The 22421-nt window shown below is 38.7% G+C and overlaps 1 protein-coding gene and 1 long non-coding RNA gene across 6 annotated transcripts in view; one reads left to right on the plus strand and one right to left on the minus strand.

The window, feature by feature from the left end:
- The window catches only part of mlip (muscular LMNA-interacting protein), a 22622-nt gene extending 437 nt beyond the window's left edge, over positions 1–22185 (plus strand). The window contains exons 2-12 of one of the 5 annotated variants that reach the window (XM_034897944.1): positions 4474–4596; positions 9135–9272; positions 9703–11280; positions 11925–11996; positions 12468–12545; positions 12624–12707; positions 12788–12847; positions 13265–13342; positions 13834–13896; positions 14007–14129; positions 21258–22185. In XM_034897944.1, the coding sequence (XP_034753835.1) occupies positions 4474–4596; positions 9135–9272; positions 9703–11280; positions 11925–11996; positions 12468–12545; positions 12624–12707; positions 12788–12847; positions 13265–13342; positions 13834–13896; positions 14007–14129; positions 21258–21464 (2604 nt within the window). In that variant the 3' untranslated portion in view covers positions 21465–22185. The remainder of the gene's footprint in view (positions 1–4473; positions 4597–9134; positions 9273–9702; positions 11281–11924; positions 11997–12467; positions 12546–12623; positions 12708–12787; positions 12848–13264; positions 13343–13833; positions 13897–14006; positions 14130–21257) is intronic. The other 4 variants (XM_034897945.1, XM_034897946.1, XM_034897948.1 and 1 more) reach the window with 4 other exon arrangements.
- Positions 20100–22421, minus strand: part of LOC117960269 — a 4048-nt gene continuing 1726 nt past the window's right edge. Inside the window, exons 2-3 of the long non-coding RNA XR_004660107.1 lie at positions 20261–20263; positions 20100–20110 (exon numbers count right to left, since the gene is read on the minus strand). This is a non-coding gene — a long non-coding RNA (uncharacterized LOC117960269). The remainder of the gene's footprint in view (positions 20111–20260; positions 20264–22421) is intronic.

The raw sequence follows: 22421 nt of genomic DNA on the forward strand, positions 1-22421 counted from the left end.
CCCCCCCCCCCACCACACTCACACATTGTGCCCCTTTCCCCTCACTGCTAGCTTACAGGCTGTCACACATAAACACATAGACACAGTGTATACTGCTACTCGACACTTGATACTAATCCTCTTATTTTCTGTCAAACAAGGATGAGAAACAGTCACCAAACTGCCTTCTGATGAATTTAAAAGAAGAGCTCACAACAACAACTGTCAATGCATCTTATCAGTGTTAATGTATTCTGAAAATTACAAGTATACAATTATTTTTCATTTATTTTATGCTATTTTCTCGCCACTGCACTGCAAGGTCATATTGATACCTTAATTGTGCATTTTACAGATATTCATCATAGTTTTTTTCGATTACACTGCCATTTTCTCCCTAAATATGGCGCAATTGTTAATTAGAGACGTTGACTGAAACATGTGCATTTTTGTTCCTGTTTTCATCCTTGTGTATGAGACTTGGAATCAAAACATTTGTTTATAATCTGAGCGCGATAACCCAGAGTGCTCTGGAGCAGTAGCAGCTGGCAGTGGGCTACATTTGCACGCCCTATCTACTCTGGAGGGAGGGGTCGTGTGTTTGTCTGTAATTAAACTCTTTACTTACTGACTCGCCCAACTGTTTATGCTTTTACTGTGGCACAACGTGAGCTATTTAGATATGCATTTTAACATCTGTGGAGCACAGCGGTTTCAGATTTACAATAGCAATTATGCGCTTCCTCTAAAGATCAATGCTCAATGCTCAATGTGGCAGGGAAATGAAAATGATCAAAGGCAAACACGAATGAATGAATGTGATTAACGCAAGCATAGAGTGCTGCTTGAAGTTGAAATTTTGTTTTGTATAGCAGCTTCTACAGAGGAAGAATTACACAAGGAATCACATCTCTTGCATTCATTCAACAGTATGTTTTAAGTACATTTGTCACTTTCTCACTGTTTATGAGTGTCCCTGTTGAAGGTCCCCATGGAGGGTGGTCTGCTTCAGGAAATGATTTAGTGCTGCTTGTGTTCTGTCTTTGGGACGGGTCTGACATGCCTCAAGAAATAACTGAGTGAGAGCACGCACCCAGTGAGGCAACATGTAGCACAGTGAGCCAGTGGTGACTTGAAATGTGATCCATGAGGACGGCATGACCTCGGCCACACTCAACGCAATTAAACATTCAAGAGGGCTCCGTTGGGCAAAAAGGAAATGCTCGCTTTGACCTTTCACAGTTTAAAGTTACTCTGCTTTGACTACAGAGGGCATGAAAACAAGGAGGCTGCAATGGGACATGAATACATAAACAAGTTTATAAGATGGCACAAGATTATTTTAGTCAAGGCATTTGTTCTGTTTCTTTATTTATAGCTGCTTATAGAATCGCTGTTATCTCTGAGGAAGATATCTTGGTCGAGGTGTTGCTTCTGGCTACTCCAGCCCCGACTCTTTTGGGCCGCCCTTTACTGTCTGTCAGAGGCTGTAGCAGGCTCCGTTTTAAAACTATTGGCTTTACAATATCTTTCAAAAGACATTGGTATCTTATGTAACTAGACAATCTTATGCATTCAGTGGTACCAACCATTTGATGCTAGCTTGTCGGAAAGGGAGCTCCAAAAGAAATACATAAATATATAAATAGCATGAGCATTTACGAAGGGGTACCCTGACCTCTCACCTCAAGATATTTGATTGGAAATAGCTTCAATGGGTACCCATTTGATGCTAATCCCATGCAGTTTGGGCCAAAAACCATGATGTTCTTCGCATGCGGTGAACTGTTAATTTCGCCTATTCTAACATGGTTTATTTTTGAATGAGTCCAAACGTGTGATGATGTTATTCCCTACCAGCCAGGTTATTTTAGTCGGACCATTTTTTTAAACTTTATCTCACATATAACATGACCTGTTTTGAGGATAATCGCAGCCTCATGAAACTTTACAACGACAAACTAGAGACCTTCGGCATTCAGAGTTTAAGTGTATTGTAGTAACAGATATCTAGTGAATGTGGTGCAAATTTGAATTATCATTTAGTATTATTTAGTAGTATTTTCCTTATTTCTTTATCAATCATAATTCATATTTCGTATCATCTCAAATACAAAGCTGTAAAGTAACCAACAAGTATAGATATGAAATCAATGAAGTCAATCAAAAGTACAATATTTGAAATGCAATGGAGTATAACTATGAATTTGTATAACACTTAAATACTAAATTTAAATGTACTTTGTTACATCAAACCAGCGATTAAGAGACTAAATATGGCTGCATAAGTTTGCCTTCTGCTTCTTTAGGATATATAGTGACCCAGAAAGGCCGATGTCCTGATCAATACTATATTGAACTCAAAAAGCCACATATTTGACATGAAAAATTATTTTCTGGCAGAAAAGACATTATGATATTGGACCTTCAGTTATTGCCAAAGTGGACACATGGATAAGACCAGTATCTTTTGATACAGAAATGTTGTTTTGACATAAGACCTTTGCTTCATTTAAATCCAGATGAGTAACACACACACACACACACACACACACACACACACACACACACACACACACACACACACACACACACATACACAGCCTCATATGGTCTACAATTACTGGTTTACACAGAAATTACAAAGAGAGAGAAAAAGAGAGAGATAGAGAGAGAGAGAGAAAGAGAGAGAGAGAGAGAGTGTAACTGATCACGATTCTTCTCTGCACAGTGTTCACAGATCAGCTGCAACATTCAAACTGGAGCGTAAGGGCACTGAAAGTTATTTCACTAATCAGTGGAGCTTATTGCAGCACATACTTGAAATTCTGGAGATTCCGCTGGTTGATGTGGACATAGTCAATGTAATGTAGACTTATTTATGTTAGATTAAATATTTGACAAAGATGCATAAGCAGCATCAAAACAAAATGATTACCAAGATGAATACAAATTACGATTTCTCAGAAGTTCAATTTTAAAATGTGAGAGTACATGTTTGATTTGAATGACATGCTGTGGCTTCTACTGGGACTACTCCATTGATGTTTACAGAGCAGTTACTTATCATTTCTTACTTTGTGCATCATGCAAGACACATAATAAAATATATATGTCTAAATATTGACTGAGGAAAAACAATATATATTTTATTATTTATATTTAACCAGCCGTACAGACTCCTGGTTGGTTTTTCCCCCACATTGCTCACATTTATATAGCCTACAACAAATAGACAGTCGTCTCCGCAGATGCAATTTAATGTAAGCTTAGCAGCTGGACACACATAGATGTTTCATGCATCTTAGCATGGGTGCTGAAAATGGACCCATTATTGCTGATGGTGTGAATGTTGCGATGTACGCGGGCTACCCACTGAGCTATGCAGGTTTAGGAAAAGCTGTGTATTCAGTTTTACAGAGGATACCATGTATCTGTTTGGCTTGGATAATAAGCTAAAACGTTTACTAAAAAAAAGTTTTATAGCACCCTGGATCTTTTTATAAAAGCTTGTCATCAGTCAGGAGTTGATGCACCAGAAGGCTGTTTAACACAGAAATCTCCTTTTCATCAAGCAAGCTCTCACTGCATTTGCATCACTCAAAAATTGGTGCTAATTCAACAAAATATTTTCTTTTCTCAATATTTTTGGCTTATTTCTTTCAGGGAGCTAGATGAGACTGAAGATCAGTACTACTGTCAGATATTTATGCTTAATATGAAGCTACAACCAGCAGGCAATCAGCTCACCATATGTAATAAATACTGGAAAAAGGCTGGCTTACGTTTTATGTACGGCAACAAAATACATATGTATTTGTTAATGATGTGATAACACAATTGCTTGACAAATCATTGTTGACAGCACCACCAGCAAAGCTGCCAGAGTACCTGGAACAATGTAGACTGCTCTCCTAAACAGCACGGAAAATTATCTCCGTGAACTTGCTTGCTGGACAAACCGCCCCAGAATTGCTTTAGCTACATTAAGTTGTTTAGTTCCTGCAGTGGAAAAGACCCACAGATTACAAAGCAGCTCAGGTTGTTTAACGTAGAGAAGCATCTTTGGCTTCTTATTACAGAGTTTCTGCATAATATTCAGCATTTGTCGCCCAAACTAACAGCAAAAGTAAATGTGTGTGGTAAGGTGCCTCAAGCAGACGAAAACATGAGCTGATTTACGGTATTTGCAATTCATCCCTCCTCATTGAGTCAGGGTGTGTGCCTGATCTTTGTGTGCGTGTGAGGATGGTTCATTAGTGGCGGGCTATAGAAAGAAGCTAAAATGCAGTGGTATTCAACTGTGAGTGACTGAAACATTGATTTTATGGAGAGCTTGCCTTGACACCTAAAATGTGAACAGATAAAAAAAGTCCCATTGTGCATGACTCATCATTTATTAAGTAAACAATCTTCAAGAATATTAGAAATTAAAATCAACATCTTGTAACGTGTGGACATCTTGTAGTCCTACCTCTCCTTTCTGTTTTACAGGGTTCAAAAGGAGTGCCATCTCATCGTATTTTCACGTTTATGCCAGTGGTGCAGAAATTACCAATTAAAAACATTGTTACTGAGGAGGAGAGATCTGGAGCTTTGACAGAAAAAACAAATAAGGTACAGCAGCAAACACACACACACACACACACACACACACACACACACACACACACACACACACACACACACACACACACACACACACACACACACACACACACACACACACACACACACACAGGTTTTCTTGCTCTGTAACACAATTGAATGACCGTAATCTGTTGCTTTAGCTAATTGACTTGTCTTTGTATTGTCACCTGGTGCTTGTAGTGTTCTTTTACATCACTGTCTGTTTGCAAAGCGAGACTAGCTCCAGGTAAATAAACTTACTTATGTTCTATACTTTAGGGGAAATTCATCCATCCATCTTCGTCCGCTTATCCGAAGCCACTCTGCCTGTCTGCTTAAAGTTATGTGATCTTTTTTTTGAGGCCACAGCCTCGTGCCACTTGCTAAAATCACCAGCTTAAACGCACCCAAACCATCCCTGTATAAGAATATCAATGTGACCACTTTCTTCTTATATTAGATGTGACAGATGTGACTTTCTGTTCCACACTATCCATTTATTCTCTAAATGACATTGATTTTGATCAACCTTTATGAGCCTGGACTAACAATACTTTATATTGCAAAGTAATTTCACTTTTATTACTATTCATTCAAGCAGTTTCAACAATAGAGACTAAATCTGAGTTTGCAGTAAACTCAATAACAATTTTGGCCGACACAATGAACCTGAGATTCCTCTTTATTGTGAATTGAACTTTCCTACCTTTTTAAACGACCCTATTTTCCAGTGATCATGTCAGTGAATTAAAGACGAGGAAACACCATTGCTCCTTCGGAAGAATCAATCTCACTCTCACCTGCGGTATTTGAGCAATTGCACCATTACTTCCTTCTAATGGATGACTACTATTGATTGATATAATTTAAAATCATCCATATAAACAGTATATCAAGTGCTTTATACACATGGAAGAAGGCCTTTATTTTTTTTACCGGACATTGAATAAAACTGATAATGATGATAATAATAATGATAATGATAAATAAAAAATGTTTGAAAGGCAAATACCATCAGAAAACACACATGGCATTAATATTTCTTTGCCATTTGTTTTCTTTTGACAGATCCTTTTAAAGTTATTTTTCTGATCTTGGATTCAACTTTATGTAGGTTACATTGATGCACCCAAACTAAAAATGTTCAACCAAAAGTTCTTGAAAGCTATCATCCTGGGGTCTGGTGTGAACGCCCAACACCCTGTGGTGTTGAAGGGGTTAATTTGCTTTAGGATGTTTATCCAGCATAAACATCATGGCAGCGCCACAGCTCTGGGGGCCTCTGGATAGCCAACTTCTTCTGCTGCCTGGAGTTAGACTTCAAAGATCTTCTCACAGGGGTGGCACCATTAGTCTCTCAAACCCCCCACCCTGCTGTTACCTAAAGCCCTTCATGTTATAAACTGACAAGTTTTGGTTTTGATGACACTTTGTTGGTTTCTAACTAGCAGTGGGCACTAAAATCCTTTGCTTAGGTCTTGCAAACGTAGAAATACCACAATATAAGTCTCAAATTCAAAGTTTTAATTGACGTTTGACAGTGAATCAAAAGTAAAAATACTCCTTATGCAGAATGGTACCTTTCAGATGTTTACGTATATTTCTACATTAGCATATTACAATGTTGGATTATTATTGCACAACATGTAGTTCAAACTGAAGCAAATTTGAATTTGAAGCAAAATTTAAAAAAACTCTATTTCACATAGCAATTGGCAATTTCGTCAATAAACATGTCATATTTTATGACGTGATGAGTTGTTTTTTTATTAAATCTTATCCGTAAAGTAATTAGACTGTCATAGAGGATTCAAAAATACAATATTTCCTGCTGTAATGTAGGGGAGTAAAAGTATAAACTAGCATGAAGTAGAAATACTGAAGTAAAGTAATTGTACCTCAAAATTGTACATCAGTTGAGTAAATGTTGAACTCAGGACCTTCCCACCACTGACAACAAATGCGCATTCTTGTGTTGTGTGTTCACATTGTGTTACTAAGCATGTTAAACTGTATGAATGTGACATAAACAAAAAGGTTACTTGCCTAGAGATAGATAAGAAGCTTGATACCACTCTTATGTCTGCAGGTTTAATGGGAAGCTACCTCCAGCAACCGGTTAGTTCAGCTTATCATAAAGACTGGAAACCAGGAAAAAGCTAATCTGGCTTGACCCCAACGATAACAAATTAGAAGGCTCATTCACTAATATGTTGCATCTTTTTTTGTTCAATGCATACCAAAACTAATGATGATGTTACTCAGAGTCAAGTCAGGTGAGAATACCTTTAGTCTATTGAGTTGGGACTAATCCTGAGTTGTGGCACAAAATCATTTTTTTTGCTTTCTCACACCTGCTTTTGGTACTGCTGCACTACATTTACTGGTAGTCGCTTTAAGGCATTACAGATTAGTAACACTTCCTGCCATACTTAGATGCCAGCTCATTAATCCACCACTGTGATTCAGACCAGCATGCACTTCTAAATATGTCCTAATCAAAAGAAATGAATTTGCAGTATTCATTTCACGTTCGAGATGTTAACCTCACGTGGCAATTATCAGTTTGCATTCTGAGTGGACACCATGGATCTGAAATATAAGGTAGGCCACCAAGGCACAATTCTTCAGCTTCCCTGTCTAATTATTTTCTTGCTTCAAATAAGATTTTTTCTTTTTGTTAGTGTTTACTAATTGTACATCACAAATCTTTAAACAGACTGATTTAGTTGAAGTAGCAGCAGACATTTCCTTTTTGAAATACCTGTTTGTGACACATTTTGGTTTAGTTTCAAGCTAATGAGTAACAACCAGAATAAATTAAACAAATCTTTGCCTAGAAACACAGCCACGCCAAATAGGATTAAATAGCAAATATAGGCAATTCATTAAAAAATAGCTAGAATTTATCACTCTTGCAAAAACTTACTGTTCATCTGAAATACTCTAATGGCTTTTTCAGTGAAACAGATTTAAATTTCATTTTGGAAAACTTTAATTCCAGCCAGTTGTCAGAGTCCTTTCTACCTTTAATCCTTTTCTTAATATAACTGCTTTAGACACGCGATACGTGGTGATAACATCAACATGAAGTGCCAGTTTTAGGATGTTAAATACAGTCCTATGAACAAGTGTCATTTTGGCAGCCTGTCATTTATTTAAATAACTCTAATCTACAGTTAGGGAACAGAAAAGCACTGAGAACATTTTCATTTCAAAAGCTGAAGGGTCTCATTATAATATGGTGTCATGTGTATTTTTAGGATCATAATTACCGTAAATGTGGTAGTTCATGTCAGGAATGATGCGTGTCATATTCACTTACTCTCTATAGCTTCACTTAAATGTCATGTATTACTATTGTTTTGAACCAAATTCATACACATTCAATAAAACACAACTATTTTAATCCTATTCTATGGGATGTATAGCCTGAATATATATTTTGGTCAAATAATATCAAATTGCATCGCAGTTACACCCGTTTTTGATCTGTGGGACATTGATATTAAAGTCTGTTTTCACTGGGGAAATTAAACCTAAACAAAGTGGAGTGAATATAAATAATGTTAATTTAGCAAAAATCCGTGTGTTCCCATCATACTCTAATGTGTAATTTAAATAGGTGGATTCATCTTTTAGGTATCTATAGGCCAAGCTAGGCTAGCTGTCTCCCTGTTTCAAGTCTTAATGCTAAGCTAAGCTAACTGACTGCTGGCTCGCATCATATTTAACATATAGAGAGATTGGCATTGATCTTCTCATCTAACTTTCAGTATGTATTTCCCAAAATGACATACATGTATTAGGCTACATCATACAGTTTAACATGCTTTTGGTAACGAAATATGAGTGAACACAAGGTAATACATAGTGAATGTAAAGATTTATTTTACCACCTACTGATATAATATTCCAGGGTCTAGATATCAGAAGTCAGAATTAATTAAGTTAAGTACCTGTTACCCTCTAATACAGTACTTCTACTCTAGAGTACTTCTGTGCTTCACAGGCAATGCAACAAATTATCGAGGATGTTCCCTGGTCAGTCAACAACATCAGCTGTTTACACAACGGTAATGTGTGGTAACATCACACACATGCAAGTCTCTGGACTCTCTGTCATCTTGGTTGTAGTTTAAGCACTATTTTAAGCACCTTATCCTGCAGAAGGTTATGCTTTTTAGCTGTAACCCCTAGTTGTATTGGTTTTGAGACACAAATGCTTGAATTTTCAAATTTGATGAATTAAATAGATCTGGGACCATGCTGAGCTAGAGTTAAATTAGTGTGCATTGGCAGGCTTCTTCTCAGTTGCTCACTTCTGAAGATGAGAATAGTAAAACCTTGACGTCAGCAGGACACGTACGAGTACATATGTATTTTATGTGTGGTGCTGGCATGTGGTGTGGTGAAACCAAGCACACCCCCTGAGCTCAGAGAGGCTCACTGAAGTTCACCTTGTGTTTTCTCAGGTTTCACTTGCTCAGTTCCTTCTAAACATTTGCCTAATTTTCTCCTGTCAGAACTTAACAGTGTCCCATGAGAAGACAGCCGGGGAGATCATGTCGGACGGGGAGATCCTCAAAGCAGAGATAGTCTTAGTCAAAGACTATGCAGAGGGAGGAGCCGGAAACACAATCCAACCAGGGACAAAACTCCAAGTAAGTACAACTCGCACACTCTTTATGCTATGTGGAAACTATGACTGAAGGCTTTATTACTGACATATTCACATTTCTGTGCATGAGTGTGTGTGGAATATATCTGTCTATATATTTGCTGGATAACTATACTCTTATCAAGACATACAGGTATTGTCAGGGCAGAAAATAACTTAATGTAACAGTCCAAGTTGGAAATTCATTCCCTTTCAAATTTAAGAAGTATAATTAGAATGTAGTCAATAATATAGTCAACCAAACAGGTTTATTAATTCTACTCTATAATGGGTTTGTTATGTTTGTGTCAGATATAGACTTCATCAAAGTTTTTTCTTTTTCTCTGCACACATTTTGGTCAAGCTAGCTTTTTAAGAATTTAAAGTGAAACACATAAAAACAACTAATCACTCTTTGCTTATTTGTTTTTCAGCCTTCACCGGATCACGTGAGCCTCTCTCAAACCGAAGCCTCTCCTTCAGTCAGCGTTCAGTCTGAAAATACCCTCAACCACGTAGCTGCCGGGACAGCCTCTATGGAAACAGCCGTTGATAAACACAGGGGCATTTCCCAGGGGCAGAGTCACTATACCTCTGGACTTACTGAGGTTAGCTCGGGTTTCTTTGCAAATATAGCGTCTGTGTCAGAAGACAGACTGAGCCCCACAAACTCTGCAGATCTGTTCCTCACACCGGCTTCATCCAGAGAGTCCATCCTTTCAGAGGACTTGGAGAGAGAGAAGAGCTGGTCGGCTGTGCAGCTTTCCTCTCTCACCTCTCCTGTTTCTTTCAGCCACACTGTTTCTCCCTGCTCTTCTGTCCGCTCCGGCATCTTCTCCCCTGCGGTCGTCCAGATCAAGAGGCATTTTCTCGCTCCTGGTTCTAGTCTGGTCCACACCCCCTATTTCTCATCCTGCGAGAGCCTGTCCTCCTCTGTCTGTCCCCAGTCACCTCGTCCCCGGCACCGGCCTCCTCTCACCCGACTCTCCCTCCTCACTGCCATCCTAAGAAAAGGCCGTCTTCCTGTCCTGTCCCCTGCTCTGCAGAGGCCTTACACCCCCTGCTGGCCTGTTAGCCCCGTGACCGTGTCCTCTTGTAAAGCTTGCTCAGCAGCCTCCAGTGTGGCCTCCATTCCCCTTGAGTTTTCCTCTCGGTTCTCCTCATCAACATCTGTAGATGGTCAGAGCCACGCTCACAGGCCGAGTAATAGAAGTGTCATATCTCCTCCACCTGTGCAGTCAAATGAGCTCAGTAGAACATGCCCTCAAGCAAAAAGATGCTCAAGCAGTGTGCCTAGATGGGAGCAGGTTATTTCACCACCAGCTGTAAAGAGCACACTCCCGAAAGTGCCACTGCCTCTATTTTGCACAAACTTCAATTCTGTTTCCCCACTACAGCATAAAAGAATGGACTGTGCAACTTCCAAAAAGTTGCAACACCCACACATGTCCATTTCCAAATCCCACGAGTTAAAGCCCATCAACACTGACATTTACCTCATGGGCCTCGCAGATAACAACATTAAAAAAGTAATCTCCCCATCCCCTAAAGATATTAAGTTAGGGACCTCTGTGTCCCATGAATGGAGTCCCCTGCCAAATTCATCTCTCTCAAGTCTTCGCTCGCTTTCTCAACAACTGAGGTCTCCCTCTGTTTCTCCTCCTCGGCTTAAGCCTTCTCAATCACTCTCACCAGGTGCCACAATTTTCTGTGACACAGCATCACCGTCTGCACAAAACACCACAGAAAGGTGTGAGTCAGGGACGAGCTGCCCTGATTACAAAAAATCAGCTGGTTTTCACAGAACTCACTGTTTGTCTCCTTCCCACTACACACCCATGGCTTTTCCCGGATGGCCCTCACCCACTAACTCGTTCACGCCTACGCCCTCTCCTGTTCCACCAATCAGAGACTTCCGCCAGTCCCCTTCTCTCTCCATGCGCTCCACGCCCTCCCCAAGGCCTGGGAGTGGAATATCACTCTGCTGTGACAGGGAGGGTAAAAAAAGAAAGGTAGCAGCTCTGCTTGCCATATGCATGGTTTAACTGTGAACATTATTTATTATGCTCCTTGTGACATGTTGTTCTGCCATGTAGTTAAAAACAGATAGCTCACTTGATAGCTGGATATCAAGCGCTGTTCTCTGCTTTTAGATTTCTGTTTACAGTATGTTTGCCACATACTTTTTATTGATGTTGTTATAGATCTTTGCTTTGCAGATATTTCAGATGTAATGGCTGACATATCTGAAATGGCATGAGTTAAAACAAGAGGGAGCCATCATCATGCAACTGATATAGCAGACTTTTCAAACTCTGGTTTCTAGGCCAAAAATACACGCTTGAAGTTAAGTAACATCTGAATGTTAACCATCGCAAAATCCAATTTATTCAGTGCAAGAAGGGAAATATAAGTCAATGTGTGACACAGCCATGTTGCCTTTCAGTGTGAAAAAGTTAGTTGTAACTTAACTGTTGGGCGTCTTGAGCGGGGTTTTGCATGATTAGTAGCCTGCGGCAGTGTGAGATAAAGCATGCCCAAATAAATGTAAAACGCACATGATGAATTTACACAAGGTGTTTTATTTTATCTGTAGTAAAATGCAGAAATTTGAATTAATTTTAACTTTACTGTCTGCTCTCTCCACGTACCCCAGACACACAAGATAAAGTTAAGCTACAAATCGTTTGCTGCAATTCCCACAAACACCCTTCTGTTGGATCAGCAGGTGAGTTAACGACTCTGTCCAACTGACTCCTCTTCTTATCCTTCTAACAACCATCCACACGAAGCCCTTATGCAAGCCTGATGCAGGCACTCAAATGTTACCATCTGGACCATTACGAGGTGAATGTGAAACAGGAATAAACTCACAAGGTATAAGTCCACTCATCAGCCTTTATAGAGAAACACATTTTTTTGAAGGATTTACAGGCAATGAAGCAAGACGCCTCATTTTTAAATCCTTGTGAAAGTTAAAACAGACTCAAAGAGAAACACGGCATGTTGCTGTGTCATTTATACTGCAGCGTGGTACAATTAGAGCTGCAGAGGAGGGAGAGATGTCTGAGAAGAATACAGAGTGGATGAATATGAATTGAAGAGTTGCTGCAATGTCTAAGCCTCCTGTGTAATCCCTCACAGAGACCACCAGTCTTGGCAAGGAGCTCAATCTGTCCACTCTGCTTTGCATTTATAGACAATAGACGAGCAGGTAGAGAGAGAAGAGAGTCCGTGTTACAGGTTGGACAGAGGTGTTGCAGACACCCACGCTGAGGTACTACTGAACACATTACTGCTGGTTTGCACTGCATGCTTCACACAACTGTCTGTTAACATAAATCATGTTCTACAGATGTGCTCACCCACTGAGCTCCGGCAGCAGTCAGAAGCTCTTTATGCAGTTATTGATGAGATATTGGCAGATTCCATTCCACCAGTGAGTTCAAAGGATTATTTGCAAATGTTGATTCGTTTGTCCATTGAATATTAAGAGTGTGTTGTTTTTTTTACTTCAAGAGCATAACATCCCGCTCACAGCAGCCCTCCAGGTCATCGACTACAAACATTGATCTGAAGGTAAAGTGTGTATCTTTAACAGCATGTGACAAAAATGGCAAGCTCCTAAACTGATTTTGCCACTTAAGCGGACTAAAGGAATAACATCTCTCACCAACGGCATGCAGGAAGTAGTAGAGAAGCTACAATACAGTTATACCAACTATTGTAAATCAATAAAGTTCAGTTAAATAGAAAGTAGCAAAAGCACAACTGTAGTGACCTTCAGGCCATGGCAACCAGTGATATGTGCTGTGTTGCACTGGAAAACCAATTGGATGGGAGATAAAAGTGAATTCTGACCATATAATCATTAGGACGAGAAATGAAAACACATCTGTTCATAATTCATCAAGGGAGAAAGCTCTTCCTGGTTTTTAGGGGGAAAAAAAACATAAGTCATTTTCACATGACATCTTTACAATTTTCCAACAGAAGAGGTTTCAATCTTTCCTTCTTTACTTTCAGCAGAACAACTCATCATCAACACAATCCTTGGGACGTGAAACCAAATATGTGAGTGAGATAAGTTTAAGATAGATGAGAGTAAGATAGTTTTGTTTTAAGGCAAGCATTTTCCCCTGGATTTTACTCTCTTGGGATCCACTACTGACAGTGCAGTATGTTATGACGAATCAACATTTTATCATTCAACACACTTTTTTCTGCATTGTGTATTGTGAGCTACACCTCAAAGATTTGAAGAGGAGATTTCCTATCGGGAATTTTACTGCTTCAAAAATCTGAAAACTGAGTTGATGTGGCCTGCATGAAGAAAGGCTCACTCTTTGGACGGTAAATGCTGTCAAAGACAGAACTTACAGTATGATGTTTGTCAACCTCTGACCAAGTGCAACATTAAAGGAATAGCTCAGGGTTTTGGGATCATTTCATACTTTTGCTTGCCTTTACAATAACCTTCAGCACTTCAAGCGCCTTCTTTTATCAGTATTTCAGGTTTATGGGAGACACTAATTAAATGTTTTTCTTCCTCTGTGTTTATTCAGGCTTCTGTATGCAGCTTGCACCCATCTACTGGGGTGGAAAGAAAGCTTTTGAATCCGGAAAAGGTAAATATTCAAGTTAGTCTCCCACTGCAACTGCTCTAACACTGATGATGTGTCTAAGAAAGCAGAAATGATTTCCACTCTAGTGCCAAACTCTGAATCTTTCCTTCTAGACGAAACCTGGGGTTATTCGCCCAATGACAGCCAGTCCAAGACTGATGGTCGAGAATGAAAAAGAATTTCACCCGAACCCTTTCAGGCAGTTTGTCACCAAGAACCCGACTGACAACAAAAAGGTAGGCTGGAGAAAAAGTGTGTTTTCAAACCTACAGTATATGGTGACACACATAACAGTAGTTTTATTTGAAGTGATTGCAAATCTCTTCTTTTTTTTTATCAATCAACAGTTGTGTCACGAATTTCATGATAAAAATTAGCAAAGAAACTTATCACACTCCATTCCACTTCTGTGGTTGTCATCTACATGCCTGGCATGTTCCAAACATGTCTAAATACTGTACTATATCTGGTGACGTGATAACAGAACAAGTATCATCTGCTGAAGAGAACTTGTAGTTAAATAAAAACCTATTATAGTAGGTGAACCATGAGGGTGGAATATTTGATCATAAGTTATAGTTTTTTAATGCCAGTTACCTGTCTGGGGAAACAGACCTAATCACGGGTTTATGACTACACACATTGTTTAAAAAATGTGCACCAAATTAAAAACACCTTTCTGCCTGTGGTAATTGTTGGCGAGCTCTTGTCTCTACCTTCTACAATATTTTTGTTATAAATATTTCAACCTTGTCATTTTTGCTTTATTAAATAATAATGACTGTGCAGTGGTTCCCAAGCTTTTTTCAATGATGTACACCCTAATCAGTGTGAATCATTTTTGATAGAAAAAAAGGCTATAGAAAGAGAAACAACAAAGCAATGTCAGCGATAGATTTGCTAAACAACAGCCTTGTACCTGGAAAACGTTTAAATGCTAATGAAAAAAGGCAGAAAAAAAGACGATAGAAAGAAGGAAATTGTCAGGATTGTCAGGCAGGTGAACAGGTGAAAGACATCAGACAATTACAAAGGCGGGAAAACCAAAAGACAAAGTAAAACAAGACAACACATGAGGGAATAGAGAGACTTCAAAATAAAACAGGAAACACCAACAGAAAACCAGTTACAACTGAAACTTGACAAAATAAGGCAACAATAGGTCAAAAATGCTGACAAAAACTTTGAAAAAAGAGACACAAACTTTAAAAGAGCAATAAAAACTTTGATAAATACACAGTAGAAAGAAGGAAGAAAACAGAGGAAGGAAGGGAATACTAAGGCAACAAAAGGGACAAAAAATCCCTAAAGAAACAAACTTCGTAAAAGTGACAGAAAAAAAAGACAGTAGAAAAAAGTTAGGAAGAAAGGCCAGAATAGGTAAAAAAACGACAAAACCTTCAAAAAAAAAAGGTGACAAACTGACACTTGGCGGAGCATCGTTGACTAAGTGAGGTCCGGGCTGTAGCCTTGTGCTGCGGCCCGCAGGGGTTTGTTCCCTTGTCTTGTGTCTATTTGTGTGTGTGTCTGTTTGTGTCTATGGTTGTGTGTGTCTGTTTCTGCATGGGTTTCGTCTCCCTCCCTCCCGCCCCCCTGGGATGCATTCGAATGTCCTAGTGTAACTTCAAATAGGGCGTCAAAAACTTAGAAGAAAAAACAGAAAGCAGAAGTAACAACAACCTTGTATCTGAAAAACATTTTGCAAAAATGCTTACGTACCCCCATTTGAGAAACACTGACTTAGAGGGAAATTCCATTTTCAAATTGTCTTTCAGTTTATTGTCATGGCATATACTGTATTTAAGTTTGAGCCAGTGCCAGATCCATGTCCAACATTTACAAAAGCCTACACATAGGCACACATTCAGTTTGAACCCAACCCATGATAAATTATAGATTTGACATTACACTTTAGTGTGTCAACTAAGCGTATAATTCAGTGTCTCTGTAAGATTACTCCAAATACACATCAGGTATAACTTCAAAGTTAAAATTATGAATGTGATGGTGAGAAAATGTGGACAAGCCTCCATCCATCTCTGTAACTACAGTCACCTCATTTATTGTGGAATGACATCGAAAGATGTTTAACTTAAAGGTGACAAACTTCTTTTCCTTCACAAGCTGTTTCCACACCTCTTCTTGTCAAAGTACTTTAACTGAAGAGCTGTGAAAAGTGGCCTGCTTTCCATCCTGCTGGAAAATATTGGAACAGTGTAGAGTGCAGTTTTTGATAACAGTAATTGGGTGAGGTATCATTTTTAAAGTGTTAAATAAAAAAATACTCCAACAACATACAACAGCTTGTCACCTCAGTTTAAGTATTCTTTTTCACTCTATCACTATCAGCCACACCTTTTGTCTTACACAGCAATGAGAGATGGTAAAAAATGCATATTTGTTATTTATTGAGTTCAAACATCATTGTTTCACATTAATATTGGGATAAAACATTTACCATATTAAAAACGTCTTTATCAGGCCAGTTTTCATTTCCTTTTCACACATGGCAGTAGTATTAACTCCATAGCTGTGTAATTTTTTTTAAATGATCACTGACAACTGCTGACAATGACCCTGATTGAGACCTGTGTCGGTACCATAGAGACTAAATTTCCTCTATGCTATGACCACTTCACAAAATGTTAATGAAAGCTCCTTCAAATTGTAATACTGAGCTTTACGCAAAATTATAGTCTCAACCTTGTTTTTTGTTGAATACATGACATGAAATGTCAAGGTCAACAGGATTCCATCAGTATGTATGTATATATGTACTCTGATGAGACAGAGAACACTTAAACCTCAACCATGTCATAAAAATTGGCCTAAAACACAGTTTTTCATTTGATAAGGAATCTCCAGAGAGACAAAACAATAGCATTATTTGTGATGCAGAAATGATTGCTAGCTTATTTTCAAGGCAATCTTGTATTTAGTTTATAGGTTTGTTCTCATGTGATGAGTGTTAGGAACCTGTGACATTGATATCCAGCATTTGATGTAATCAGCACTTACCTTGGCACAGTTGACTGTGGGTGCCCTGCTCTTGTCTTTTAACCTCAGATTTTGGATCCATTACAGTCAGAATAATGCAATGAGATGCTTAATAATGTATTTTAGCTCATGTTGTTTACATTAAAGGTTATGTTTAATTTGTTGACGTTGTTGTGCAATGCCAACAAATATTTCTGCTCAGTTTGGAGTGAGGATAAACAAAACTTCAAAATCTATGTACACGTGTTACACACATGAACATTCATTTTTATATGTAGGTGTGGGGTTTCAAATTGTGATCATTGAAAGGATATTTCCACATGTCAGGAATCATGCTTATTCACCTTCTTGCCAAGAGTTAGATGAGAAGAACAATATCATTCTCAGTTTGTACAGTGAATATGAAGCTACAGACAGCAGCTGGTTAGCTTAGCTTAGCATGAAGACTGGAAACAGATGGAAACAGGTTGCCTGTATCTGTTGGCCAGTAACAAAATCCGCCCAGCAGCATCTCTAAAGCTCACCAATTAACACATTTAATCTTCTAAAATTAACACATTGATAACGATATAAAGGTTTCCAGACTGCCATTGGAGACTTCAGGACTGCACCAACCCTAGAAATAGTCATGAGTACACCACTCCCTGGAAAACTAAAACAACAAAGTGCTGTTGCCAACTAAATAAGTGAGATGTGATTTTAAATACGATTTTAGCGAATGTTGGTACTGACTTTGATTGCAATTTGTTGGATTTCTACCTTTTAGGTGATGTTAATGCTTGAAAAATCTTCTTGTACTACGTTCTTTTGTGTAAGGTCTAATCCCTGACTGGCTGATGAATGTTCTTATTCTCGTCATGTTCATGAAGTAATGAGCGTTCTTTAACTCAGCAGTAAAATGTATTTTTATTTCATTTCTGGGTACCTTTTCTAGTCTTTGGTAGAAATAAATGATGTGGCGATAATTAGCAACACGAGAATAACAATTTATGGATAAATGGAAACTAATACTTTGCCTAGGAGCCCACAGTCAAGAATTCAAGAACATTATTTTCTCTTTGCCCCTGCCTCTTTCCTGTTATGGTCTCGTACTTAATTCTAATTTTGCCAGCATCTCAATCCATATATCACAATATTTCAGATCTCAGTCAGATGGATCTTCTTTAGTTTGTCCCGTGGAACTGTGAATAAAAAAAGAGAAGAGCCATCAGGAGGTGAACTGCGTAGTGTCTCTGTGTGAACACAAAGCTTGACGTTGAGAAAAGATTGAAAATGTCCTTGTTACCATGGATAAAAAAGCTGAAAGCCAAAACAAACAAGAGACCAGGAAGAAACTTTAGCAACTAACGAGAGTTCTTTTTAAAATGCTGTATCAGTAACTGCACCTAGCGAGCTGCAGTGCAAATTGCTCAGAGCCGAGACACCGAGCCTCCACCGTCAGCTGCCAACTACTGTGGCGGCACAGGTAAAGAAAAATGGTTTTACTTTCAAATTGATGCTTGATCACCAGCTGTGGCAGCAACAAATGGTATTGTTTTCACCTTGCATGTGTGTGTGTGTGTGTGTGTGTGTGTGTGTGTGTCATCATGGCAAATAGTGGTCCTTGAGACTACTGCAGTGATACTACCACAGAAACAGATTTGAAGACTTTGCCAGGTGTTTGTATGTCTGTCTGTCTGTGGTCAGATATTGTCACTGTGATAGTGTCAACCATGAAAGGTGCAGTCACAAAACTTTGCGGGTGTGCAGTTAACATCAAAATGAAGATTGTTTTTGAAGATAGCTTGAGTTTGAACAAGTGGTGGCCAAATGAAGCTTCTTGAAGCAGTGTCTTTATTTCCTGAGCCCACAATTCAGTGTATTCTCTACCAATTGTTGGACAGAGAGCGGCATTTAGGGGACTCAGACACTGGTTCACGAAGCTTCATTTGGCCATCGCTAGTTTGGACAAGGGCGCTGGAAGTATGAAGGACGGAAATGGGCCATTGACCCCACACCCCCAATCTACAGCCCTGGTCTGATTTGGTGTCGCAGCTGGTGTAGGCTAATCCCTTCATGTTGGTCTCTAGTTTGTTTTGCAATTTCATGAACCAATCCCAACTCAACAATCACAGACAAGGGTGTCTTTAGAGCCACACTCTTGAATCGCCATAACTACAAGTGTCTGTTTGAAAGTACAAAAGACATAATACACCTCTCTATATTGCTGTGCAGTGCATCTCTTGATTACGTGTTTCAATACAATTCTAAAGGTAAAGACCTAGAGACAAGAGCTGTTGAAGGCAGGAAAAGAAAGCAGATAAAGATGGTCAAAAGGTCAGTCAATCAGAAAGAAAGAAAAAAGCACTTAGAGAGATAATATGCATTTAATTAGATTTTCGCAGCTTACTATCATTTTAGTCTTTCTTTTGACTTTGCACAGCAGTGCTTTATATTTCCATTGTCCTAAGAGTTTCCTGCCAGACCTTTCATCTGCCTCTCCTTGCTGGATGTCTATGTGTCTACATTTCTTCTTCATTTATCATCTTAATTGACTGTTGTATCTAGGATGGCAGTATTCTTCATTTTAAGTATTTGTAGATAAATTTTGTGCAGGTACACTGTGGAGTTTTTTTTACCACTAGCAGCACTATAGAGCAATGTATTTATGAGTGGGTTCCCGGTTTGTTTGATTTCATCTACACACGGCAGGAGGGCAATACAACATCCTTTTAGGTGGTTTCACACTGTTTTACTGATCGACAGGTGGCGGTAATGCGGGAGGACTTGCAGCAAGGAAGAAGCAGACTGTTAGCAAGCAAACATGAATGTAAACACTGCAGCATCATTATACATCTAAATCAGCTTTGCACATGTTTTATGAGCAAGGACATTATATACAATTCAAACATAACTTTTGCTCGTTTAAGATACTACTCTACAAGGCACCTTTAACTTGGGAATGAAGTTTGCACATCCCGCTCAGTGTACAAAGGCTGACAGAATTAAACACAGCAGGTTTGAACACAGATGTGTCAAAGATGCTGTCTCTACCGGCACTGGCAGAGGAATAGTTAACCGTATTGTGTGGGTTGAGCCTCAAAACAAAACATAACATAACAAAGGAAGAGAAATGATGCACTGTTTGATCAAGGTGTTTGTATTCAACACCCGAACCACCTTTATGCTGCAGTTGGCTTGTTTTGACTGAGTGCTGGGTTGCTTTGTGAAACACCAAACACTTCTACACACCTCTAATGCATTATTAATAAATGCTGTGTGTAACTGAACTATGTGCCATCTCCACGATTGTCAAATCCTCTCTTTGGCTTTAATTTTGTCCATGTGGAAGAGCCTCACCGACGTGTAAAAGACTTATAAACTCTTTCACAGCCTTTCTAGAAATTGGAAAATATTCTGCTGCCACTTCCTTTAGCACTGGTCACTGCACCTCAGAATACAACCAAGCAAGTGAATCTGAAAGGGAACTCTTTTTCTTATGTTAGACAGTGTGGTGATCAATGACACAAATCCCATTATAAAGTCAGCCTCATGAGTACAACATGATACTGGCTGGTATAACCTCCACAGTCTGCAGAAATAAATGTTTTGATGTGAACAAATGGGCATACGCAGCGGAATAATCCAACCAAAAAGCTGAAACAAACACACACACTGAAGTGTTTCACTGAACACATTTACTGTGGCCTTAAAGAAATAGCTAAAAAATACTATGTAGAATTTTCAGTTTCTCCTCTAATTTTTTGTTTTTATTACCAACACAACTAATAGCAAGTTGACATAGCTACTGCTTCGCTGCTATCTTATGTTGATTTTATTGTCTGCACCTGTTGTCTCAATTCTTGTGCTGTCTTTTCTTGTGGCGTGATGAGTGTTTTACTGGAGGCTCACAATGGACATAAGGTAATCAGAGTATTTTAATGTTGGCCCATAAAATTACTGCTTGGCAGTGTTATATGTGCTTTTTTTAATCATCAAGTAAATCAATCAAACCAAAAAAGACCAGAGTTCTTGCCCCTGACAATTTAGACCATGTAGCAGACAAAAAAATCAGTTTTGGGCATCAAAATTATGTTGCTAAGCCCAAAGGTCTCACCAGAATTGTATAGCAGGTGATTGAAATTGCCATGCAATCCAAAATGATTAGTGATCATTATAATCAGACACACAATGAATATTTATCCCACCGCAAACCTTAAGCAGCCGCATGCGGAACTAATTTCAATCAATTTCACGGTGAGCTGAAATCCGTCCTAAATGAAAACCAATAGAAACGGATTAGAAAGAGCTGCTAGTTTAGACTTTTTTCTCTTGCTTCTCTTATAAATGCATGAACCTAAAAACCATTGTGTCTGTTTCTATTTCAGGTGCACAGTATGAGTCATGAAGAGGCCAGCACAGATTTTTACAAAATGTTGAGAGAAGACTGGAAGCCTGAACATAGAGGTCCATTCTCAGTGTGTGACCTGCAGATAACCGAGCCTGAAGATCAGATGAGTCCTTCTGTGAAAGATGCCTCAACATCTTTTAGTCCAACTAAAAGGCAGACAGAAGCTTTTGAAACTCACATTTAAAGCGTTAAACGTTGACCCTTGATTCTTTTATTTCTTAATAAACAATATTTTCTGCTGGGACACAATCAACATTCAATACCATTACCATTCAAGGAGGAATGACAGGTTAATTGCACATGTCCTAAAATAGTGAATGAGTGCATGTCCATTTGTAGTGCCAGCAAGGGTTTAAAAAGCCTTACAGATGTTAAAAACTAAAAAACGGATCAATTCCTAAGTCCCGACCCCTTAGTCACTGTTGCTACGCTGATCAAGCTTTCCACTTGCACATGACACACATTTTACAATAACAAGTCGTAGAATATTTACCATTCAAAATTCTTATTCCTTAGATGCAGACAGCGGTAAACTGATTTGGTCTTGTATGTGAAGAAATCCAACACTCGACAGACCTGAAGTGCCTTGCTACTGTTTCTAAATTATGCTTGGACAGTTGTTGTTTAGGAGACATGTTTAGTGAACACTAGTCAATTGGTACAAAATATCCAACAGCAAAGAAATGAAGGTCAACTGTGACAAAAAAAAACAAAAAACATAAAAAACTGGAGGCCACATTGAATTCACAAACAGTCAATATGGCCATGGACATAGTATAACATAAAGCATCCTGCAAATTGTGTTTAAGTAATTCACCTCTAAAGAAAATACTATTTGAATATTGTTGAATGATTTGTGAAAAAGCTGTAATATATAATAAAGTGGATCCCTATCTTTGCCAGTGCTCTGAGTTTTATCTCATTCTGTTGCTAAATGTGTACATTTTTAATTTAGGTCTGAATTGGTTTTACCTTGCATGGTAGATGATGATATCATGAAATCACCTGAAAATCCTTCTTGTCAGGCCACAAAGAGTCTTGCTCCACATAGGCAAGGCAAGGGAGCTTTATTTGTATAGCACATTTCAGCAACAGGGCAATTCAAAGTGCTTTACATAAAATCAGTTAAACAGATAAAACA

The sequence above is a fragment of the Etheostoma cragini genome, chromosome 17 (genome assembly GCF_013103735.1).
Source record: "Etheostoma cragini isolate CJK2018 chromosome 17, CSU_Ecrag_1.0, whole genome shotgun sequence".
Classification (NCBI taxonomy): Eukaryota; Metazoa; Chordata; class Actinopteri; order Perciformes; family Percidae; genus Etheostoma; species Etheostoma cragini.